Raw genomic sequence first — 24,932 nt, 5'->3', positions numbered from 1 at the left:
GCCTCCCCAGTAGTACTAGTCCCCAAAGGACAAAACCACTAGGTTCTGTGTAGATTACCGAAAGCTAAATTTAGTGACTGAACTTGATGCCTATCCTATGCCTCGCATAGATGAGCATAGATGAGCTACTGGACAGGCTAGCAGGGGCCAAGTTTCTTAGTATCATGGATCTAAGCAGGGGATACTGGCAGATCCCTATGACCCAAGAAGCACAAGAGAGGTCTGCCTTTATCACTCCTTTTGGGTCATATGAATTCCAAGTGAAGCCCTTTGGGATGAAAAATGCCCCTGCCACCTTCCAATGGCTAGTTAACCACTTGTTGGAGGGGCTAGAGGGGCAAACTGTTGCATGCCTGGATGATATTGCAGTGTTCAGTGATACCTGGGAGGAACACCTCACACATTTAGCCAGTGTATTGTACCGAATAGCCAGTGCTGGGCTAACTATAAAACCAGATAAGTGCCAGCTGGGCATGGAGGAGGTCCAGTACTTGGGTCACCTGGTGGGAGGAGGGGTACTGTGCCCCGAGACAAAGAAACAGGTTATGTCCTTCCTGAGTACCGCAGGGTACTATAGAAAGTTTGTGCCACACTATAGTACCATAGCCAAACCCCTAACAGACCTTACAAAAAAAGCCTACCTCAAACAGTCAAATGGACCCCTGAGTGTGACAGAGCTTTTAATTCATTGAAAATTGCCCTTACGGACTCCCCTGTACTACAGGCCCCTGATTTCCACAGGAGATTCATAGTGCAAACGGATGCTTATAACTATGGGCTAGGGGCTGTGCTGAGTCAGGTGGATAAGACTCTCCATGTTCGGAAAGAAAGAAATTTATCAGGTAAGCATAAATTTTGTTTTTTTCATAGGTTTTTCATGTAACATTCTTCAGCTTCTGCAACAGTTCTAGCAACTGGATGGCCCAGGATGATAGATATTGTATTGATGAGTATATCTACAAACTACTCCTTACTATTAATTCATAATATGAACAGATTAGGTGTGATTAAGGTCTTATTCACATGTCCTTATATGGATGAATGTCATAGTACCACTTCTGAGCATTGGTGGTACTATTAATCTATATTATTGTTGATCTAATTAGTCCATACTAAATTGTATCTGAGGGTTAATAAGTATTTGATTATGCATTTGTATAGTCCCTGTTTGTAGAATCACCCATAGAGCAAAATTCTAGAACGGATGTACGATCACAATTTTCACTGTTATGATTTGTCATCTCAATACCAGAAATATTATTGATAAGTGTAAGGGAGCTTTGTGCTACTATTTTACTTTGCCAAAGTAAAGGGAATAATGTTAACAAAACTTTTCCAACATAAAGGGTTAATTCCTAATGGAGTAGTGTCCTCTTTTAACCTATGGGTGCTTAGTACACCCTTTTTAAACTGAAATGGGCAATACGTTTTATACAGTTATGAATACGGCGCTGAGTCGAAATGCGTATACTGTGCTTTTCGTTGGTCTGTGCATCTGACCATGAACTTGTCAATAGATTTTAAACAGTTTGCGGATTAAAAGTTGTTTTACTTACCGCTGTTTCCAGTACCTTTTTGAGTTTGATATGTAAAAACTGCTTCTTGGTATATATGCATGTGCATGTCAGAGTGTGCATTTATTCTATTTCAAAATGTAATAAAATGTGTTTTAGACTCATGCTCCAGTCTTGGATAAATCAGTGTTTTCTTGTCCCACTAGCAGAGGTTTAGACAGAGTAAAGCAGAGGCAGATGTCCTGATCAGCCAGTAAGGATCAGCGGGACGTACAAAACCTATACTGCATGCATGATACAAAACTTGTGTGTGCGACTTCCCTTTAAAATGTTTAGACTTGTCCTATTTGCTCTACAGCAGGACAACATAAGTGTTTTGTAATTACAAATATTTTTAAATTAACTGTTTCCTGTACATATACCAATAGAAAAAAAACAGCAATATGTTACCTTAACAGTGGTAAAATTGACCTGAGCCTACAATATTCTACACAGTGATTGGTTAACTCACAGCACAAGTTAATTCATAACTCTCCCTAATTGACCACAACAATCAGGACCATGAACATAGTTTCCATTAGGCTTTTATCTCTGAACTGCTCTTGATTTGAAAAACATTGTAAAACGCACCAACAAAATGACAGTGTTATTTCTTTTGCAAGGCAATGGCTGCGTATTTGCTGACATGTGCTATAAGTGTAATGTCCCTGCAGAGGTCACAAAACAAAGCTAAACAATACTCACCATCATCAGTAAATGTATCTATTTTAGTCTTTATGATGGTCACATGATCCTCTGTGTCCATATCTTCTTTCTCTTTCTTCACCTCTGATGACTCTGGAAAACGCTCTGTAGAATGATAAGCAATAGGAAATATATTATATACAGAGGGCAACAGACCCCTATAGTATAAGTGCAGTAGCCAGGAGGGTGTTTAATTCCAATCTTTATAACAATGACCCTACAGTACTGCTTACTGAACTAGATCCTTCAAGGGAAACCTGAGGATATTGAGACATTGACTGTGGGAAACAATTTGAGCTGGAGAGTAAATTCAAAACTAAACTTTCATGCTTAAGAGCAATAATTTTCAATTTGCATCTATTATCTAATGTGCTTTGTTCTATTGGTATCCTTTGTAGAAAAACATACCTAGGTAGACTTAAGAGCAAATTGGAATTGTTAAAAAAGAAAATTTATGCTTACCTGATAAATGTATTTCTTTTTTGACACGATGAGTCCACGGATCATCTTAATTACTAATGGGATTTTCACCTCCTGGTCAGCTGGTAACCCTCTCGGGAGGCTGCTGTCCAGCAGTCTCATATGCAAAACGTATGATACTCTTCAGCCAAAAAGAAAGAGAAGTATCCGTAGCTTTCTGTCCCTTACGTTTTCCTGAGAAAATCACAAACAAAGAAGAAGACTGACGAAAGTCCTTGGTCGCCTGCAGATAAAACTTTAAAGCATGGGCCACGTCCAAATTGTGCAGAAGTCATTCTTTCTGAGAAGAAGGATTAGGACACAAAGAAGGAACAACAATCTCCTGATTAATGTTCCGATCAGAAACAACCTTAGGAAGAAATCCTACTTTAGTACATAAAACTACCTTATATGAATAGAAAATAAGGTAATGAGACTCGTACTGTAATGTCGAGAGCTCTGACACTCTCCAGAGCAGAAGAAATAGCATCAAGAAATAAAACTTTCCAAGATAACAACTTATTATCTAAGGAATGCATATGCTCAAACGGAGCCCCTTGAAGAACTTTGAGAACTAAATTAAGACTCCATGGGGGTGTAACTGGTTTGAACACAGGCCTGATCCTAAACAAGGCCTGACAAAATGATTGTACATCTGGAATATCTGCCAAACGTTTGTGTAACAAAATAGAAACTAGATTTGGGTGAAGGAAGGGCCCCTGAATTAGAAGGTCCTTCCTCAACGGAAGTCTCCAAGGTAGCAGAGATGCCATCTCCACCAGATCTGCATACCAAATCCTGTGAGGCCAGGCCAGTGCCATGAGGATCACCGAGGCCCTCTCCTGTTTGATTCAAGCAATTACCCGAGGAAGAAGAGCAAATGGAGGAAATAGGTATGCTAGACTGAAGTTCCAAGGAACCGCCAGAGCATCTATCAGTTCTGCATAAATAAAAAGAGAGAAGTGCTCAACATTAGAATGAACAATAGCATAATAGCTTGTTCTATGGCTAGTTACCACCCAAGAAGCAGCCTCTTTTTGCTCAACATGTGCCTTTCACAGAGAAGAACTTTCCTGAAGCATATCAGTCTGATCCTGACTTCACAGTACAGTTCAGCACCGAAATACCAGGCAATCTCTCTCTGAACGAGAGAAACAGCAAAACCCCAGACGTACGTTTCGGCCTATTGTGGGCCTCGTCAGTGAGGTGCAGCCATATCCCTCTAGGCACACTGAGCAACGGGTCCACGTCTGGATTCCCGCATCACACTTCGGGAGACTTCCCTAAATGTCATAATTTGCATAAATAAAAAGAGAGAAGCGCTCAACCTGAGAACGAACAATAGAACAATAGCATAATAGCTTGTTCTATGGCTAGTTACCACCCAAGAAGCAGCCTCTTTTTGCTCAACATGTGCCTTTCACAGAGAAGAACTTTCCTGAAGCATATCAGTCTGATCCTGACTTCACAGTACAGTCTAGCGTCAAAATACCAGGCAATACCTCTCTGAACGAGAGAAACAGCAAAACCCCAGACGTACATTTCGGCCAATTGTGGGCCTCGTCAGTGAGGTGCAGCCATATCCCTCTAGGCACACTGAGCAACGGGTCCATGTCTGGATTCCCGCATCGCACTTAGGGAGACTTCCCTAAATGTCATAATTTGCATTAATAAAAAGAGAGAAGCGCTCAACCTGAGAACGAACAATAGCATAATAGCTTGTTCTATGGCTAGTTACCACCCAAGAAGCAGCCTCATCTATCAGTTCTGCCTGGGGGTCCCTGGACCTCGACCTGTATCTCGGGAGCTTGGCATTTTGTCGGGATGCCATGAGATCCAATTCCAGCTGACCCCACTTGAGAATCAGGTTGGAGAACACTTCCGGATGGAGTTCCCACTCCCCCGGATGAAATGTTTGTCTGCTCAGGAAATCCGCCTCCCAGTTGTCCACCTCTGGGATGTGGATCGCCGATAGAGAACAAGAGTGGGCTTCCGCCCACTGGATTATTTTGGATACCTCTGTCATCGCTAAGGAACTCCTCGTTCCTCCCTGATGATTGATATAAGCCACTGAAGGGCATTGAAGATCGCTCTCGGTTCTAGAATGTTTATAGGAAGAACAGACTCTGACGGAGTTCAAACTCCCTGAGCCTTTAGGGAGAACCAGACTGCTCCCTGCCCCAGAAGGCTGGCGTCTGTTGTCACAATCACCCAAGATGGTCTGCGAAAGCAGGTTCCCTGGGAGAGATGGTCCAGAGACAACCACCATTGAAGAGAGTCCCTTGTCTCCTGCCCCAGTAATATTCGAGGAGACAAGTCTGCATAATCTCCGTTCCATTGCCTGAGCATGCTTAACTGCAGAGGTCTGAGATGGAAACGAGCAAACGGGATGATGTCCATTGCCGCCACCATCAGTCCGATTAACTCCATACACTGAGCCACTGATGGTCGAGGAGTGGGCTGAAGGACTAGACAAGTATCGATAATCTTTAATTTCCTTCATAGACAAGGAGTCTATGATGGTTCCTAAGAAAGTTACCCTTGTATTTGGAACTAAGGAACTCTTTTCCAAATTTACCTTCCACCCGTGAGATCGTAGGAAGGACAACACCAAGTTTGTGTGGGATCTTGCTAGTTGAAAAGATGGCGCCTGGACTAGGATGTCGTCCAGATAGGGTGCCACTGCAATTCCCTGTAATCAAAGCACCGCTAACAGAGATCCCAGAACCTTTGTGAAAATTCTGGGAGCTGTTGCAAGACTGAAAGGAAGAGCCACAAACTGGAAGTGTTTGTCCAGAAAGGCAAACCTTAGGAACTTGTGATGATCCCTGTGGATGGGAACATGTAGGTATGCATCCTTTAAATCCACTGTTGTCATACATTGACCCTCTTGGATCAAGGGAAGAATGGAACGAATAGTTTCGATCTTGAAGGATGGTACCCTGAGAAATTGGTTTACTCTTGAGGTCTAAAATTGGTCTGAAGGTTTCCTCCTTTTTGGGAATCACGAACAGATTGGAATAAAATCCCAAACACTGTTCCTGTACTGGAACGGGAACAATCACTCCCAGGGCGGAGAGGTCTCCTACACAGTGTAAGAACGCCTCTCTCTTTGTCTGGTCTGCAGATAATCTTGAAAGAAGAAACCTGCCTCTGGGAGGAAAACTTTTGAACTCCAGTTTGTATCCCTGAGACACTATTTCTATTGCCCAGGGATCCTGAACATCCCAAACCCAAGCTTGAACGAAGAAGGAAAGTCTGCCCCCTACCAGATCCGGTCCCGGATTGGGGGCATGTCCTTCATGCTGTCTTGGATTCACTAGCAGGCTTCTTGGATTGCTTTCCTTTTTTTCAGAAAAAATCTTTTACCTAAAATTCAAAGTCCTCTCAATACATGAGGGACAGAAAGGGATTGGTGGTTCCACATTAGCTTCAAAACATAAGGAGCAAGTGACATCTTGCAAGTCCCATTGGTCCATACTAGGTCACAATTGAGAAATTATCAAATAAAACCTCAAATTAGTAGTAAAAATTTGTAAGTGATAAAAAAGTTACTGTCACTTTAAATTTAAACGTTTAACTTTTTTACTGTGCAAGCAAAAAACGTACTTTCTAGCATATAGGACCGAATAAAATGACACCCTACACCTCAGCTGAGGTGCCTACCTGACTGCAAGAACCAGAGGACTTCCCTTTTACTATCTGGCACAAAGAAGAACTTGTTCCGACTTAAAACATGCCCTTCTAGGGAGAGACTGGAACCTTCTGCCTATGTTGTCCCCTGTTTGATCGTAATACAGGAGCGCAATGTAAAAGGCACGAAAACGGAAGGCCCCGCACATCGTGGGCGTTGAAAATAAACAACCATGTCTCCCAGCCGTTAATGTGTGAAACCACCATAGCCAACTGCCACCCAGTGCCTGCTTAACATCTTTATGTTCAATGCTGCCCAAAAAGTTAAATGCTGCCCAAAACATAATAAAGAGTACTATCTTTGTGTCACCCATATTATGAATAAACAATAGTGAAGTGCTCCCACCCTTTTCTGAGCGTCCATTTCAGTGTTAGCCCCAGAAAAAGAAAAAGAAGCACTTACCTTTAAGTCTGCCTGACAGCAAGGCAGAACCCCAGGCCTGATAGGTCCTCTCCCCCACATGGGCCTGAGAAAGAAAGAAATTCCTGAATAAATATCTCTCAGGTATTCTGAATTAGGACAGCAACCTATATATGGGAGGCGCAGTGAGAATTATGTCCCACAAGTTCCCATTGCTCTAAAGCCACTAATGCTCTACTGAAGAGACTGATATGGACTACGGCTACACCCTAGAACAAAGCAGTACAATCTTGCACTACTTTAAAAATAATAAACTCTTGAATGAAGAATCTATACTAACACATCACTTTACCACTTCCTATCACTAACGTAGGCAAAGAGAATGACTGGGGTGGGAGGGAAGGGAGGAGCTATTTAACAGCTCTGCTGTGGTGCTCTTTGCGCCTCCTGCTGACAAGGAGATGAATATCCCATTAGTAATTAAGATGATTCGTGGACTCATCTTGTCATAAAAAAGAAATGCTCTGCTCTGTCTGACATGGACACATTTGGGATTGCATGTCCCTTTTAACTTTAATTTACCTGATGCTCTGAGATTTCGGATAGAAGAGGACCTTAAGAAAAACTCAACTCGCCCTCAAGAAAAAAGTGCAACAGTAAAGAATCAGGGACAAAACACACAGAACAAAACAGCATCAGAGTCAATTAGATCAATCAGTTCTCACCATCGGCTGCTGATGTAACGTTTTCAGTCATTAAGGGGTCTGAACAATCCTCATCTGATTCTTCTATCTTCACCTCAAAAATCTCTATAGAAACCAATGGAAACCAGTCAATAAGGAATGAGTTTAATGTGCAGATACATACTAATGATACACAATGCAGAAATCCCATTAGAGCATTGTCCGCCATTTTCTTCAATGCAGATTAATATTAAAGGGATCGTAAACTCCATATTAATAGATTATAGGAATAATCTTGTTCGATTACATTAAATTTACACACCAAATTTAATTTAATACAATATATGACGAATAACTTACAAATCTTGTAATTATAAGTCAGTCTTATGTGTTCTATCTCCAGCCCCCTGTGACGTCATATCCATTGTTTATATATTTCGATCAATCAGCAAGCCTGTCACGAGATAGGTTTACTTCTATGCAATCCGCTTTGCGCATGCACAGTATCGCATTCTACCAATACGCCCATCCAATCAGGAGCGTTTTAATCCGGTGACAATTTTGCGCGTGCATGTTTTGTGGAACGCATGCATTAATTGTCACTTTCCACACAGCACGCAAAAGTAAACAGTGATATCTAATAAATAAATATGCAATTTGTATTTACTAATAAATTAAATAGTTATAAACTTACTGATATTTCAGAATTGTCAACGAATGCTCATTTTATAAGGGACCTATAGCTCCTATTTCTCACTCACATGAAATTTTTCATTCACACTGAACCAAGTAAACATTGAATCTCGTGACTCAATGGTTACTTGGTATGCGTCATTCTCACCAATGCGCATGTGTTAAAAATATCAGTGTCGGGAGCGAGCAAATTCTCTGACGTGCAGAGAGGGTGGAAACAAGATAAGCGTCCAGTTTATTCAGGGAAACAAATAAGAGGGGTGGAGCGATGCGGCGCTACAACGGTTTGTGAATATGTATACATTTTAATAAAAGTGCATATAAAACACTTTAAATGTTAATGCGGTTTAATAGATATTGTATTATGTCAGGGTATCTGTGAGTAACATTAAATAAACTACAGATGTATCATAGATATCTAATATTTCATTTTGTAGCTAAAAATCCAATTTGATATGAGATGGTATTGGCTGGGTGAAACAACCCCCATTCTTCTTGCTCTGAAACATTAGGTCATTAGGTCAGGCAATATACTTCAAAGAGATGGTCATCTATATGGCTGTGTATTGCAAATCTTAGATCAAACATAAGATACCTTTTTCCTGATTACAATACATCAGCAAAAAACAAAAGGTTTAGCTTTTGAAGCTCAAAGCCCCGTAGGGGGTAACAAACAGAAATTCTGAGAATACAGTAATTAGCACAGACTCAAAGAAGCATTAATTTTTGGAGAGAAAATACATAGGCTTTGGGACCAGTATACTCTTTGCCATCTTGGGGACACTTTCTTGAACAAAGAGATTAACAAATTGGGATCTGTTACTTTTGCACATTGTGAGTGCACCCTCCATAGATGACCCACAAGAAAATTTGGAAGCTGAAATATTGATCTGATTATTTGTATAAAGAAATACATTCATTGTTGCCATAGTCAGATTGAAGCTGATAAATTTAAAAGGGCACTTTGTATTTTAGCTTGCATTCATAATCCTGTGTAGTTTAAAACTAGTCTTTTGTTTGCCAAGTAATTTATAATTGCAGCCATATAAATATATTTTATAATTTGTCTTAATTGTAGATAATTAAGAATTTATTTCAGCTGAGATAAATTGGCATAGAGTTATTTGCACAAATAATATATATGATTTCCAATGTTTTAAATTAGAGTTATATAGGATAAATTGTAGGCTAAGTAGTTTAGTTGTACTGGTCTGAAAGTTAGTGGCCCATACTTTGGTATTTCATTGTGGTGATGTAATGCAATTCAATTGTGAATAAGGTTAATTCTAAAGGTACATTTGGTTTGCTTTGTAAAGAATATTGTAACAGTTTAAGCTTGTATAGTTTGATTCATATCTGGTTTTCTATAAATATAATTCAATGTGTTTATAAATGTAACTAATATAAAGAATTTAGGAATTTATATTAATTGTAATTGTTTCGTATATGCATTTTATTGGGTGTTTGTTTTAAAAAATAATTATTAAATATATTGTATTATAACCCGGTCATATACTGACAATTAAATAATCAAAATCTGTCAGTTACCAATAACAGAGTTTACCATCACTTTAAAATGATGCTGTAGTACAGGATTAGATATTTTAATTCCTTAGAGCAGGGGTGCCCAATAGCAAGATCAGGATCTACCAGTAGATCCCAAAGGCACTGCTGGTAGATCGTGGCCTATGTGATCAAAAAAATGTGGTCAAGTTACGTGATCTTAACACTGGGGCGTGAGTAGAGTATGGTTGGTAGGGATACCACTTTATCTACCGCAGTGTGTGAAGGGGCAGGTCATTAAACAGTCTGATGGTCGGACACAAAAAGTGCTACAGGATTGGATCTTGAGGGACATCGATTTCAACCAATCAATGTAGATGATTTTTGAACGACAACACAATTGGCCTATCAAAAGCATGGTTGAGTGAGTATAGTATAGTGAGTATTTTAGGGTTAGGAGGGTAAGTGTCAATATATAGAAAAAGTAAATGCGGAGGCTGCTGTGCTATGCTAAAGGAACAAGTCTGATTGACATCTGGCAAATTAACGTGTTGATCCGGTAAGAAATGGTCTGCATGGCGCACTATTGAAATTTATTTGTGTAAGCCTCACTGGGTCATATCAGGCCAAGTATGCGGTGCAAAGTAAAGGGGTCACTGGCAGTAATTTGAATGCAGGGTTTTGTAACATGGCACAAGGAGTTGCTCCTGTAAACCCAAATTAAAGTCAGTGCTACTTTTATCTTCAGTATTAATCTGTTGTATCTTTATGCTAAATCTTGCAACCTTAAAGGGATATGAAACACACATTTTATTTTTTTATGATTTAGATATAGAACATGCAATTTTATACAACTTTATAATTTACTCCTATTATTAATTTTTCTTCATTCTGTTGGTATCTTTATTTAAAAAAGCAGGAATGTAAGCTTAGGAGCTGGCCCATTTTTAGTGGGTAGATCTTATTGAGCTGGACATTTGAAAAGTAGATCCCAACACAAAAAAGTGTGGGCACCCCTGCCTTAGAGAATGTAAATTTAGCACTTTGTGCAAGAATATGTAACACTAAATAAATTGAGTGCCGCCATGTTGAAATCTATCTTTCACTACACATGTGCAGTAACTCTCCTCCAGATACCAGCAGTGTAACCCTAATTTCCATAATGACAGCACACATGATTAGAGGGAGGTGCATGAATTAAGTATTTTGTCAAAACTAAACTTTTATGATTAAGATATGGTATGTCATTTTAAACAACTTTCCATTTTACTTTTATCATCAAATTTGCTTTGTTCTTTTGGTATTCTTTGTTGAAAGTCAAACCTAGGTAGGCTAATGAACTGATTTCTAAGCCGTTGAATGTCGCCTCTTCTCATTTTGACAGTTTTTCACAGCTATACAGTGCTAGTTCAGGTGTGCCAAATAGATAACATTTTGCTCACTCCCGTGGAGTTCCTTATGAGTCAGCACTGACTGGCTAAAATACAAGTCTGTCAAAAGAACTGAAATAAGGGGCAGGCTGCAGAGGCTTAGATACAAAATAATCACAGAGGTAAAAACAGTTGGATCCAAACAGACACAGCCGCTGTGACAATCAGCAGCGGCAGATGAACAGCTGGAAACTTTAATTATGTTTTAAATCCTTTGTGGGGGTTAAACACAAAGACTTAATGTATTGATGATGATAAGATCACATACTCACATTGTCAGATATTGCACTAACCGTAAGATTCTATTTATTGTTTCTTTCACTGAAATCTTATTTTAATCTAAAAAAACCCCCACAAATTTGTGCAATATATTATATATTTTTTTCTCCCAGTTTATCCACAGGAGAATTTGAAAACTTGTAATAATAACAAAACAACCTCAAAATGTAATAATAATATTACAATCTTCTCACCATCATTAGTAAATGTTTCGTATTCCCGCTTTATTGTGGTCACATGACCATCAGTGTGCGGATTGTCCTTCTCAGTCTTCACCTCTAAACTCTCCTGTTCGACCACTGGAGAACCTGTAAACAAAGAATGGGAAAGTCATCATGTACAGCCGGTAGTGGTGCTGTATAACCCTATAATATTTGTGTAATAAATACAGATATAATGACTGGAGAAACTGTAAACAAGGAATGGTAAAGTCATCATGTACACCTGGTAGTGGTGCTGTATCACCCTATATTAGTGCAATAAATACAGATCTGATGACTGGAGAACCTGTAAACAAGGAATGGGAGAGTCTTCATGTACAGCAGGTAGTGGTGCTGTATCACCTATAATATCAGTGTAATAAATACAGATCTGATGACTGGAGAACCTGTAAACAAGGAATGGGAAAGTCATCATGTACAGCCGGTAGTGGTGCTGTATCACCTATAATATTAGTGTAATAAATACAGATCTGATGACTGGAGAACCTGTAATTAAGGAATGGGAAAGTCATCATGTACAGCCGGTAGTGGTGCTGTATCACCTATAATATTAGTGTAATAAATACAGATCTGATGACTGGAGAACCTGTAAACAAGGAATGGGAAAGTCATCATGTACAGCCGGTAGTGGTGCTGTATCACCTATAATATTAGTGTAATAAATACAGATCTGATGACTGGAGAACCTGTAAACAAGGAATGGGAAAGTCATCATGTACAGCCGGTAGTGGTGCTGTATCACCTATAATATTAGTGTAATAAATACAGATCTGATGACTGGAGAACCTGTAATTAAGGAATGGGAAAGTCATCATGTACAGACGGTAGTGGTGCTGTATTACCTATAATATTAGTGTAATAAATACAGATCTAATGACTGAAGAACCTGTAAACAAGGAATGGGAAAGTCATCATGTACAGCCGGTAGTGGTGCTGTATCACCCTATAATATTAGTGTAATAAATACAGATCTAATGACTGAAGAACCTGTAAACAAGGAATGGGAGAGTCATCATGTACAGCAGGTAGTGGTGCTGTATAACCCTATAATATTAGTGTAATAAATACAGATCTGATGACTGGAGAACCTGTAAACAAGGAATGGGAGAGTCATCATGTACAGCAGGTAGTGGTGCTGTATAACCCTATAATATTAGTGTAATAAATAAAGATCTGATGACTGGAGAACCTGTAAACAAGGAATGGGAGAGTCTTCATGTACAGCCGGTAGTGGTGCTGTATCACCCTATATTAGTGTAATAAATACAGATCTGATGACTGGAGAACCTGTAAACAAGGAATGGGAGAGTCTTCATGTACAGCCGGTAGTGGTGCTGTATCACCCTATATTAGTGTAATAAATACAGATCTGATGACTGGAGAAGCTGTAAACAAGGAATGGGAGAGTCTTCATGTACAGCCGGTAGTGGTGCTGTATCACCCTATATTAGTGTAATAAACACAGATCTGATGACTGGAGAACCTGTAAACAAGGAATGGGAAAGTCTTCATGTACAGCCGGTAGTGGTGCTGTATCACCTATAATATTAGTGTAATAAATACAGATCTGATGACTGGAGAACCTGTACACAAGGAATGGTAAAGTCATCATGTACAGCTGGTAGTGGTGCTGTATCACCAAATAATATTAGTGTAATAAATACAGATCTGATGACTGGAGAACCTGTAAACAAGGAATGGGAAAGTCATCATGTACAGCCGGTAGTGGTGCTGTATCACCTATAATATTAGTGTAATAAATACAGATCTGATGACTGGAGAACCTGTACACAAGGAATGGTAAAGTCATCATGTACAGCTGGTAGTGGTGCTGTATCACCAAATAATATTAGTGTAATAAATACAGATCTGATGACTGGAGAACCTGTACACAAGGAATGGTAAAGTCATCATGTACAGCAGGTAATGGTGCTGTATCACCTATGATATTAGTGTAATAAATACAGATCTGATGACTGGAGAACCTGTAAACAAGGAATGGGAAAGTCATCATGTACAGCTGGTAGTGGTGCTGTATCACCTATAATATTAGTGTAATAAATACAGATCTGATGACTGGAGAACCTGTAAACAAGGAATGGGAAGGTCTTCATGTACAGCCGGTAGTGGTGCTGTATCACCTATAATATTAGTGTAATAAATACAGATCTGATGACTGGAGAACCTGTACACAAGGAATGGTAAAGTCATCATGTACAGCTGGTAGTGGTGCTGTATCACCTATAATATTAGTGCAATAAATACAGATCTAATGACTGGAGAACCTGTAAACAAGGAATGGGAAAGTCTTCCATGTACAGCCGGTAATGGTGCTGTATCACCTATAATATTAGTGTAATAAATACAGATATGATGACTGGAGAACCTGTAATTAAGGAATGGGAAAGTCATCATGTACAGCCGGTGTTGGTGCTGTATCACCCTATAATATTAGTGTAATAAATACAGATCTGATAACTGGAGAACCTGTAAACAAGGAATGGGAAAGTCATCATGTACAGCCGGTGTTGGTGCTGTATCACCCTATAATATTAGTGTAATAAATACAGATCTAATGACTGAAGAACCTGTAAACAAGGAATGGGAAAGTCATCATGTACAGCAGGTAGTGGTGCTGTATCACCTATAATATTAGTGTAATAAATACAGATCTGATGACTGTAGAACCTGTAAACAAGGAATGAGAAAGTCATCATGTACAGCCGGTAGTGGTGTTGTATCACCCTATAATATTAGTGTAATAAATACAGATCTGATGACTGGAGAACCTGTACACAAGGAATGGTAAACTCATCATGTACAGCTGGTAGTGGTGCTGTATCACCTATAATATTAGTGTAATAAATACAGATCTAATGACTGAAGAACCTGTAAACAAGGAATGGGAAAGTCATCATGTACAGCTGGTAGTGGCGCTGTATCACCCTATAATATTAGTGTAATAAATACAGATCTGATGACTGGAGAACCTGTACACAAGGAATGGTAAACTCATCATGTACAGCTGGTAGTGGTGCTGTATCACCTATAATATTAGTGTAATAAATACAGATCTGATGACTGGTGAACCTGTAAACAAGGAATGGGAAAGTCACCATGTACAGCTGGTAGTGGTGCTGTATCACCATTAATATTAGTGTCATAAATACAGATCTAATGACTGGAGAACCTGTAAACAAGGAATGGGAAAGTCATCATGTACAGCCGGTAGTGGTGCTGTATCACCCTATAATATTAGTGTAATAAATACAGATCTGATGACTGGAGAACCTGTAAACAAGGAATGGGAAAGTCATCATGTACAGCCGGTAGTTGTGTTGTATCACCAAATAATATTAGTGTAATAAATACAGATCTGATGACTGGAGAACCTGTAAACAAGGAATAGGAAAGTCATCACGTACAGCTAGTAGTAAGGCTGTATCACCTAAAATATTAGTGTAATAAATACAGATCTGATGACTGGAGAACCTGTAATTAAGGAATGGGAAAGTCATCATGTACAGCCGGTAGTGGTGCTGTATCACCCTATAATATTAGTGTAATAAATACAGATCTGATGATTGGAGAATCTGTAAACAAGGAATGGGAAAGTCATCATGTACAGCTGGTAGTGGGGCTGTATCACCTTTCAATACTAGTGCAATAAATACAAGATCTGATGATAGCTGCAAAAGGGTTAAACTAGTGGGTGGAAAATTCTGTGAAAGGGGAGATGGAAGTCAACATTTTACATTTCCCCTAAAAACTAAGATCCTTTAGAGTCTCTGGAACATAGTTGCTGTCTTTAGTTGGTGTATATAACACAGTTAAGTGTTAAGAATAACAGGGCTTGGCATACATTTAACCCTTTGTATGGCATACAGGATTCAGCCAATCAGATTGAGCTTGCATTCTATTGGCTGATCGGAACAGCCAATAGAATGCGAGCTCAATCTGATTGGCTGATTGGATCAGCCAATCGGATTGAACTTGAATCTGATTGGCTGATTCAATCAGCCAATCAGATTTTTCCTACATTAATTCCGATTGGCTGATAGAATCCTATCAGCCAATCGGAATTCGAGGGACGCCATCTTGGATGATGTCACTTAAAGGAACCTTCATTAGTCGGGAGTTGCCGGAAGAAGAGGATGGATCCGCGTCGGCTGCTTCAAAATGGTCCCGCTCCGCGCCGGATGGATGAAGATAGAAGACGCCGCCTGGATGAACATGTCTACCGGTCCAGATGTCCTCTTCTTGCCGGATAGGATGAAGACTTCGGACCCTCTTCTGGACGGATCGGTGATACCCGGCGTGGTGAAGATAAGGTAGGGAGATCTTCAGGGGCTTAGTGTTAGGTTTTCTAAGGGGGGTTTGGGTTAGATTAGGGGTATGTGGGTGGTGGGTTGTAATGTTGGGGGGGTATTGTATGTTTTTTTTTAAATGCAAAAGAGCTGATGACTTTGGGGCATGCCCCGCAAAAGGCCCTTTTAAGGGCTGGTAAGGTAAAAGAGCTGTTAACTTTTAATTTTAGAATAGGGTAGGGCATTTTTTTATTTTGGGGGGCTTTGTTATTTTTTTAGGGGGCTTAGGGTAGGTGTAATTAGTTTAAAATTCTTGTAATCTTTTTTTATTTTTTGTAATTTAGTGTTTGTTTGTTTTTGTAATTTAGTTTAGTTGATTTAATTGTAGATAATTGTAGGTAGTTTAGTTAATTAATTTATTGATAGTGTAGTGTTAGGTTTAATTGTAACTTAGGTTAGGATTTATTTTACAGGTAATTTTGTAATTATTTTAACTAGGTAGCTATTAAATAGTAAATAACTATTTAATAGCTATTGTACCTAGTTAAAATAAATACAAAGTTGCCTGTAAATCCTAAAATAGCTACAATATAATTATTCGTTATATTGAAGCTATATTAGGGTTTATTTTACAGGTAAGTATTTAGCTTTAAATAGGATTAATTTATTTAATAAGATTTATTTTATTTCGTTAGATTTAAATTATATTTACCTTAGTGGGGTGTTAGGGTTAGGGTTAGACTTAGCTTTAGTGGTTAATACATTTATTAGAGTAGCGGCGAGGTCCGGTCGGCAGATTAGGGTTTAATAAGTGTGGGTAGGTAGCGGCGACGTGGGGGGGGGGGGCAGATTAGGGGTTAATAAATATTATATAGGTGTCGGCGATGTTAGGGGCAGCAGATTAGGGGTACATAGGGATAATGTAGGTTGCGGCGGTGTGCGGTCGGCAGATTAGGGGTTAAAAAATGTAATTATAGTGGTGGCGATGTGGGGGGACCTCGGTTAAGGGGTGCATAGGTAGTTTATGGGTGTTAGTGTACTTTAGAGCACAGTAGTTAAGAGCTTTATGAACCGGCATTAGCCCATAAAGCTCTTAACTCCTGATTTTTTTTCTGCGGCTGGAGTCTTGTCGTTAGAGTTCTAACGCTCACTTCAGCCAAGACTCTAAATACCAGCGTTAGAAAGATCCCATTGAAAAGATAGGATACGCAATTGACATAAGGGGATCTGCAGTATGGAAAAGTCGCCGCTGAAAAGTGAGCGTTAGACCCTTTCCTGACTGACTCTAAATACCAGCGGGCGGCCAAAACCAGTGTTAGGACCCCTTAACGCTGGTTTGGACGGCTAACGCAAAATTCTAAATCTAGGTGTATGTGTATTGAACACACAAATACTATATTTCTTAAAATGTCCAGAGGCAAAGGTCTTGATTTAGAAAAGGCTGCAGGATACACTCTAAATACAGTTTTCCCCTCCAAAGAGCTAATTTAAGTTGTAAATTATATCATTTAGAATGTTAACAAACTCCACCAATTATCAGGCAACAAAAATGGTAACAGTTATGTTAGTTTAATGTAATATATGGAAATATGTGCTAAAGATTCCATAGTAATTGTTATATTTTAACACATAATACACTCTGGGCTAGATTACAAGTGGATCGCTAAATTATTGTGCTCCCCCAAATGGGCAAATTTGCCCATTTGCGATAGTGCAATAATTAACCAGCCATTACAAGTTGCTGGTTATTGCTACCAATTAGCGCTTATAAAATTAACCAGAGATTGGATCTCTGGTTAATTTTATAAATCTGACTCAAATGCCCCTAAAATACAGTCTAGCGTATCTTATTAAAAAATAAAGATGGCAGCATATTTTTTTTTTAATAAAATTACTGCACTAGGCAGTATTTGGGGTTAAAGTTGGGGGGGGGGAAGTGCCATTGCATTGCGGTCTATGGGAACTGTGTGTTCCCAGTAAATATATAAGTATATGCTTAGAAACATATATATTTATGTGTTTATAAGTGTATATAAACATATTAAGAAATAAATACATATGTATATCAGCATATACATATATATTTGATTGCTGCCATTGCTGTGCGAATTACCCCCTTCGCTAGTGCTGAAGTAATGATGCCGTTTGTGACGGTATCAGAACGAGGCTCCCATAGGAGCCTATGGAAGCGCGCTCTCATTAGCACAATGCTTCCTAGCAATGCGAACGCAAGGTCTTGTTCGCATTGCGACTAACTAGTTATATCAGCGCACATTATCATGCGCTGGAATTACAAAGTGGAGCACTAATACCGCTTTCATGAAAGCAATATATAGCGCTCCACTTGTAATCTATTCCTCTGTGGGTACACTACTGAAATAGGAACAGTTAATAGCCATAATATTATTCAATAGATTGTTGTATTATCTTTTGCTATTTCAGTAGCATACAAAAAAGTGCATTATCTTATTATTGACCTTCATGCAAAAAAAATCACTATTACAGGTGGGAGGTCCAAAAGTGCCTCCCTCTGGATGGATATAATACATATTTTCTAGGATTTAAGAAGCTGAGATTAAGGTGTTTACAAAATGGTCTAGTAGCAGGGCAATTCCAGGTGTCCAGGGCCTGGTGATTCCATCTCGCATCCCCCAGGATGCCAATTTGTAGTTTGCATTAAAAACATTGTGTAGAAGACGCCCATGCAGAATCATGCACAGTAAAGGTGTTAGACACTAAACAAACTCTTATAATCTGCACATAATCTCTTGATTTTTTTCTCTAGTTGGCAAATGTTAGAATTGTAGGTGTGAGTGTCATATATTCCCGCTACGCTCTGTGAAATCCTGACCACTGTTAATTATACTCACACAAGTACGGATCCATTTCAGTTGGGCCAGAACCTCTGGTTCTGCTGGAATAAGCTGATCCACACTAACTTTCTTGATTGCAATAAAGATTGGAAGGACTTGACAGTCTGGAGAAAAATAAAGTTTTTGATTTTAATAAAAAGATACTAAAAATAACCACAAGCAAAAAAAAAAAAAGAGAAACTATACATCATTTAAGGGAAATGAGTCTCAAAAATGTTCTTGTATTTGAAAGAACAGCAGCAACTTGCCATTTTTCAGGAATATTTTTAACTTGTTTAAAGAAACATTCTAGTACGAAAATTACGTTTTTATTTGTTATAGCATGTCATTTAGCAATACTGATCCTGTGTTTAACCCTTTAAAGGGTCAGGAAACCCCAACATTTTCTTTCATGATTTTGATAGGACATACAATTTTAAAGTGCCATAAAACATGTTGAGATCTGTGCATATCCTAAAATGGCTAATTAATTTAAAATAGTTTGCATAAAAACAATGTTTAAAAATTGCTGGCAAGTATTTTAAAATAGTTTTCAAAAGTAAGCAAAATTAATTACATAGCTAAGCTGCCTGGAGCAGCCAACTCCACCCCTCTTATCAGCGTTTAGACACAGGCATTGTATTTCAACAAGTTCACAGCTTCTAGGCAAGCTCCAGCAGATAATCCCTATTCACTTTTGCATTTTACCAAAAGAACAATAAACATAGATACAGCCATAAAACGAATTGTGTGGGGGGAGTTAGAGTTTTACAATTCAGAAACTAAAAAGAAAGGGTTAATGGCGAGGCACTGCAGTATAAATTTGCAGATAAAGTAATTAAAGTACATATATTATTTTGTCTCTATCCCAACTTGTTTAAACAACTTTCCTATTTATTTCTATTCTCAAATGTGCTTCATTATCTTGTTATCCTTTGCTGAAGGAACATCAATGCACTAGTAGCCAATCACAAGGGACAAATATGTGCAAGTACCAATGAGCACCTAGCTTCGACTAGTGTAGGATATGTGCATATTCTTTTTCAACAAGGGATACCAAGAGAACAAAGCACATTTGAAAATAGAAGTGAATTTAAAAGTGTCTTAAAATTGCATGCTCTATCTGAATCATGCAAGTTTCATTTTGACTTTAGTGTTCCTTTAAAGTGAAACAGGAAATATGTTCTAACTCAACAGCTCTCTGGTGAACAGGGACAATTCAAACAGGTTTATTCACACCAGGAACATGTGCCATACATCCGCCTAGATTACGAGTTTTGCGTTAGAAGCTGTGCGGTGCTAACAAGCAGTTTATGCTCACCGCTCACTTACAGACAGCGCTAGTATTACGTGTTTTTACAAACCCCGCGTTAACCGCAAAAAAGTGAGCGAAGAGCAAAATTTTGCTCCACATCTCACCTCAATACCAGCGCTGCTTACGTTAGCGGTGAGCTGGCTGGCTATTAGTTATATTGTAGCTAGCTTAGGGTTTATTTTATAGGTAAGTATTTAGTTTTAAATAGGAATAATTTAGTTAATTGTAGTAATTTTATTTAGATTTATTGTAATTATATTTAAGTTAGGGGGGGTTAGGGTTAGACTTAGGTTTAGGGGGTTAATACATTTAATATAGTGGCGTCGACGTTGGGGGCGGCAGATTAGGGGTTAATAAATGTAGGTAGGTGGCGGCGATGTTAGGGATGGCAGATTAGGGGTTAATAATATTTAACTAGTGTTTGTGATGCGGGAGTGCGGCGGTTTAGGGGTTAATATATTTATTATAGTGGTGGCGAAGTCCGGTTCAGCAGATTAGTGGTTAAAATATTTATTTTAGTGTTTGCGATGTGGGGGGGGGGCCTCGGTTTAGGGGTTAATAGGTAGTTTATGGGTGTTAGTGTACTTTTTAGCACTTTAGTTACGAGTTTTATGCTACGGCATTGTAGTGTAAAACTCTTAACTACTGACTTTTAAATGCGGTACCAGGCTTGACAGGAGAGGGTCTACCGCTCACTTTTGGTCAGACTCGTAATACCAGCGCTATGCAAGTCCCATTGAAAATATAGGATACACAATTGACGTAAGTGGATTTGCAGTATTTCTGAGTCTGTCCAAAAAAGTGAGCGGTACACCTGTACCTGCAAGACTCGTAATACCAGCAGGCGTTAAAAAGCAGCGTTGGGACCGGCCAACGCTGCTTTTTAACCCTAACGCACAACTCGTAATCTAGGCCATAGATTGTTAAAATAAAAGTAACGTTTCCAATTCGTATAATCAGATCTGAAATGGAAACAATATTTTAGATAGACATTAAAGGGACAGTCAAGTCCTAAAAAAACTTTCATGATTCAAAGAGGGCATGTAATTTTAAACAACTTTCCAATTTACTTTTATCACCAATTTTGCTTTGTTCTTTTGGTATCCTTAGTTGAAAGCTAAACCAAGGATGTTCATATGCTAATTTATTAGACCTTGAAGGCCACCTCTAAGCTGAATGCATTTTGACCACTAGAAGGTGTTAGTTCATGTGTTTCATATAGATAACATTGAGCTCATGCACGTGAATTTACAGAGGAGTGAGAACTGATTGGCTAAAATGCAAGTCTGTCAAAAGAACTGAAATAAGGGGGCTGTCAGAAGATGTTTAGATACAAGATAATTACAGAGGTAAAACGCGTATTAATATAACTGTGTTGGTTATACAAAACTGGGAAATGGGTAATTAAGGGATTTTCTATCTTTTAAAACAACACAAATTCTGGTGTTGACTGTCCCTTTAATTAATTAGTTATAAGATACGCAATAACTTAATATAGCAATAAAATTCTTATACCCCGCATTCCAGCCTGCCACTTTAAAGGGACAGTCTAGTCAAAATTAAACTTTCATGATTTAGATAGGTCATGCTATATAGATGAATTTCAAAAATTCCACTACTCTGAATTTACTGCATGCTATATAGATAACATTGTGCTCACTCCTGTGAAGTTATTTATGAGTCAGCACTGATATGCTAAAATGCAAGTCTGTTAAAAGAACTGCAGAGGCTTAGATACAAGGTAATCACAGAGGTAAAAAGTGCATTAATATAACAGTGTTGTTTTGTGCAAAACTGGTGAATGGGTAAAAAAGGGATTATCTATTTTTTTTAAAATAAAAATGTTGTAGTTGACTGTACTTTAAAAGTTTTTTAGTTTTGTTAGCTGATGGTTTTTACTGTTCTCCAATCAGGGCTCTAGCTATGAGCGATAACTGGAGGAGAACAGTTCATACTGTTAGCTCACAAAAAAACCCCCCAAAAAACAACTTTTAAGCTGGGTGGCCAGAACGCGGGATTTATAGCGTATTTTGATTAGAATAGATTAATTAAAGTCCATCTATAATATTGTTTACATTCAGGATCTGATTATACGAATTGGAATACATTTGAACCCCCCCATAAGAAAACAGACAAAAAATGTTATAAGATCTACACATTTCTTATATGCACATTCTGTTAAAAAGGCAGCTTATATATTGTTTTATGAACGGGAGCTACCATTTTACATACTGCCTATGTTTAGGTACAGAGTGTGTGACGCCATTAAAACACCTCTTGCTTTTGTTTAATATGTGTGCTTTGTCTCACGCTATCCGACAAGGCCAATAAGCACATTCTGTAGCGCAAGGTTCTCTTTTAAATGTTGCAAATCAGATATCTGGTTTAGGCAATTTGCAGTGTTTTGAAAAACTAGGTTACAGATTTTACTTTTTTGTCTCTCCAGGAAGTTTGGGACAAACCACAGTTTTTACACAAAAGTAATCAGCATTTATAAAGCCCTATTAATTGCTATAAACACACACATAAGAGCGCCACTAATAAAAAATAATAACATAGATGCAAATGAAAAAAATATATAATGACTAGTATTCAATAAATAGGAAATAGATATAACAAGTACAAAACATACATCCAATACTTACAAACCAATAGAACACTGTGCAATGCTTAAAAGTTCATTACTGAATCTTCAAAGAGTTAAACATCCAGGTGGAATTGCAGCTCTAAGTCAAACAGGTGCTGGAACACCTCTTGGCAAAACATGTAAAACAAAGAAAAACAGACAGAGCGCAAACCACTCTAAGTGTAAATCAGATTACAACAAATTTATTACAGCACAAATAATACACAGCACACTCACATGGTATACCCTCAAACAAGTATGAGGTATGTTAAAAGCGTAGGTCGCATATAGCGATGGTCAAGAGTAGAATGTCACTACGATCACCAGTGCTGGTCATGCAGACTGAAGCAGTATTTCTCCGGAGGCAGGCTCTGTCTGTTTTTCTTTGTTTTACACTATTAATTGCTATGTTTGAACCCTGCACATGCTTGACTGACAGACCAATATGTGTATAGTAACTATGCTCAGATAACTGTTGTGCCCATCAACAAGCTACTATACTGCCAGTACTAAAAGTTGTATCTCTGTATATGTTGTTCTTAACAAGCTGCTATACAGTCAGTATTGTTATATCTCTGTATATGCTGCTATTAACAAGCTGCTATACTGTCAGTACTGTTATATCCCTGTATATGCTGCTATTAACAAGCTGCTGTACTGTCAGTATTGTTATATCCCTGTATATGCTGCTATTAACAAGCTGCTATACTGTCAGTACTGTTATATCCCTGTATATGCTGCTATTAAGCTGCTGTACTGTTAGCAGCTTTTACTGGGATATAATAGTACTGACAGTACAGCAGCTTGTTAATAGCAGCATATACAATGATATAACAGTACTATTAACAAGCTGCTGTACTGTCAGTAATGTTATATCCCTGTATATGCTGCTACTAACAAGCTGCTGTACTGTCAGTACTGTTATATTCCTGTATATGCTGCTATTAACAAGCTGCTATACTGTCAGTACTGTAATATCCCTGTATATGCTGCTATTAATAAGCTGCTGTACTGTCAGTACGGTTAAATACCTGTATATGCTGCTATTAACAAACTGTTGTTCTGTCAGCACTGTTATATCCATGTTATCTCTGTATATGCTGCGATTAACAAGCTGCTGTACTGTTATCACTGTTATGTACCTGTATACGCTGCTATTAACAAGCTGATGTACTATCATTACTGTTATATACCTGTATATGCTGCTATCAACGAGCTGCTGCATTGTCACTACTGTTATATCCCTGTATATGCTGCTATTAACAGGCTAATATACTGTCAGTACTGTTATATCCCTGTGTATGCTGCTATTAACAAGCTAATATACTGTCAGTAGTGTTATATCCCTGTATATGTTGCTGCTGTACTATCAGTACTGTTATGTACTTGTATATGCTGATATTAATAAGCTACTGTACTGTTAGTATTGTTATGTACCTGTATATGCTGCTATTAACAAGCTACTGTACTGTCAGTACTGTTATGTCCCTGCATATGCTGTTATTAACAAGCTGATGTACTGTCAGTACTGTTATGTAACTAGTGGTGTTCCTCAGGGGTCAGTTCTGGGGCCTGTTTTGTTTAACATATTTATCTATGATATCAGCAAAGGGCTACGGGGGAAAGTATGTCTGTTTGCAGATGATACAAAAAATTGTAACAGAGTGGATGTTCCAGGGGGGTAGATAAAATGAGAAGTGATATACAACAATTGGAGGATTGGACAAACGACTGGGATCTAAAGTTTAACACAGCAAAGTGTAAAATAATGCATTTAGGGAAGAAAAATCCAAATGTTAATTACAGACTCAATGACACTTTACTGACTGTTACAGATGAGGAACAGGACTTGTGAATTATTATTTCAGATGATTTAAAACTTAGTAAACAATGTAGTAATACAGCAAGTAAGGCTAGCAGAATGCTTGGATGTATTGGTAGAGGTATTTGCAGCAGAAATAGTAAGGTTCTTATGCCACTTTATAGATCATTAGTTAGGCCTCATCTTGAGTATTGTGTGCAGTTCTGGAGGCCATATCTTCAGAAGAATATTAACAAACTTGAATCTGTACAACGGAGGGCTACCAAAATGGTACATGGTCTAAAAAATAAAACTTACCAGGATAGACTCAATGACCTAAATATGTATAACTTAGAGGAGAGAAGGAAAAGAGGTGATGTGATAGCAACTTTCAAGTACGTTAAAGGGCTTAGTAAAACTGAGGCTGTGGGTATTTTACATAAAATGAAAA

The 24,932-nt window shown here is 38.4% G+C and overlaps 1 protein-coding gene across 1 annotated transcript in view; it reads right to left on the bottom strand.

The window, feature by feature from the left end:
* LOC128660055 (gastrula zinc finger protein XlCGF26.1) overlaps positions 1-22,827 on the bottom strand; it is a 33,705-nt gene extending 10,878 nt beyond the window's left edge. Inside the window, exons 1-5 of the mRNA XM_053713653.1 lie at positions 22,700-22,827; positions 18,758-18,864; positions 11,554-11,667; positions 7,497-7,580; positions 2,259-2,363 (exon numbers count right to left, since the gene is read on the bottom strand). Of these exons, the coding sequence (XP_053569628.1) occupies positions 2,259-2,363; positions 7,497-7,580; positions 11,554-11,667; positions 18,758-18,773 (319 nt within the window). The 5' untranslated portion in view covers positions 18,774-18,864; positions 22,700-22,827. The remainder of the gene's footprint in view (positions 1-2,258; positions 2,364-7,496; positions 7,581-11,553; positions 11,668-18,757; positions 18,865-22,699) is intronic.
* Positions 22,828-24,932: the final 2,105 nt, after the last annotated feature.

The sequence above is a fragment of the Bombina bombina genome, chromosome 5, assembly GCF_027579735.1.
Source record: "Bombina bombina isolate aBomBom1 chromosome 5, aBomBom1.pri, whole genome shotgun sequence".
NCBI lineage: Eukaryota > Metazoa > Chordata > Amphibia > Anura > Bombinatoridae > Bombina > Bombina bombina.
The sequence above is the reverse complement of the archived record's forward strand: the minus strand, read 5'-3'. Positions and strand labels throughout refer to the sequence as shown.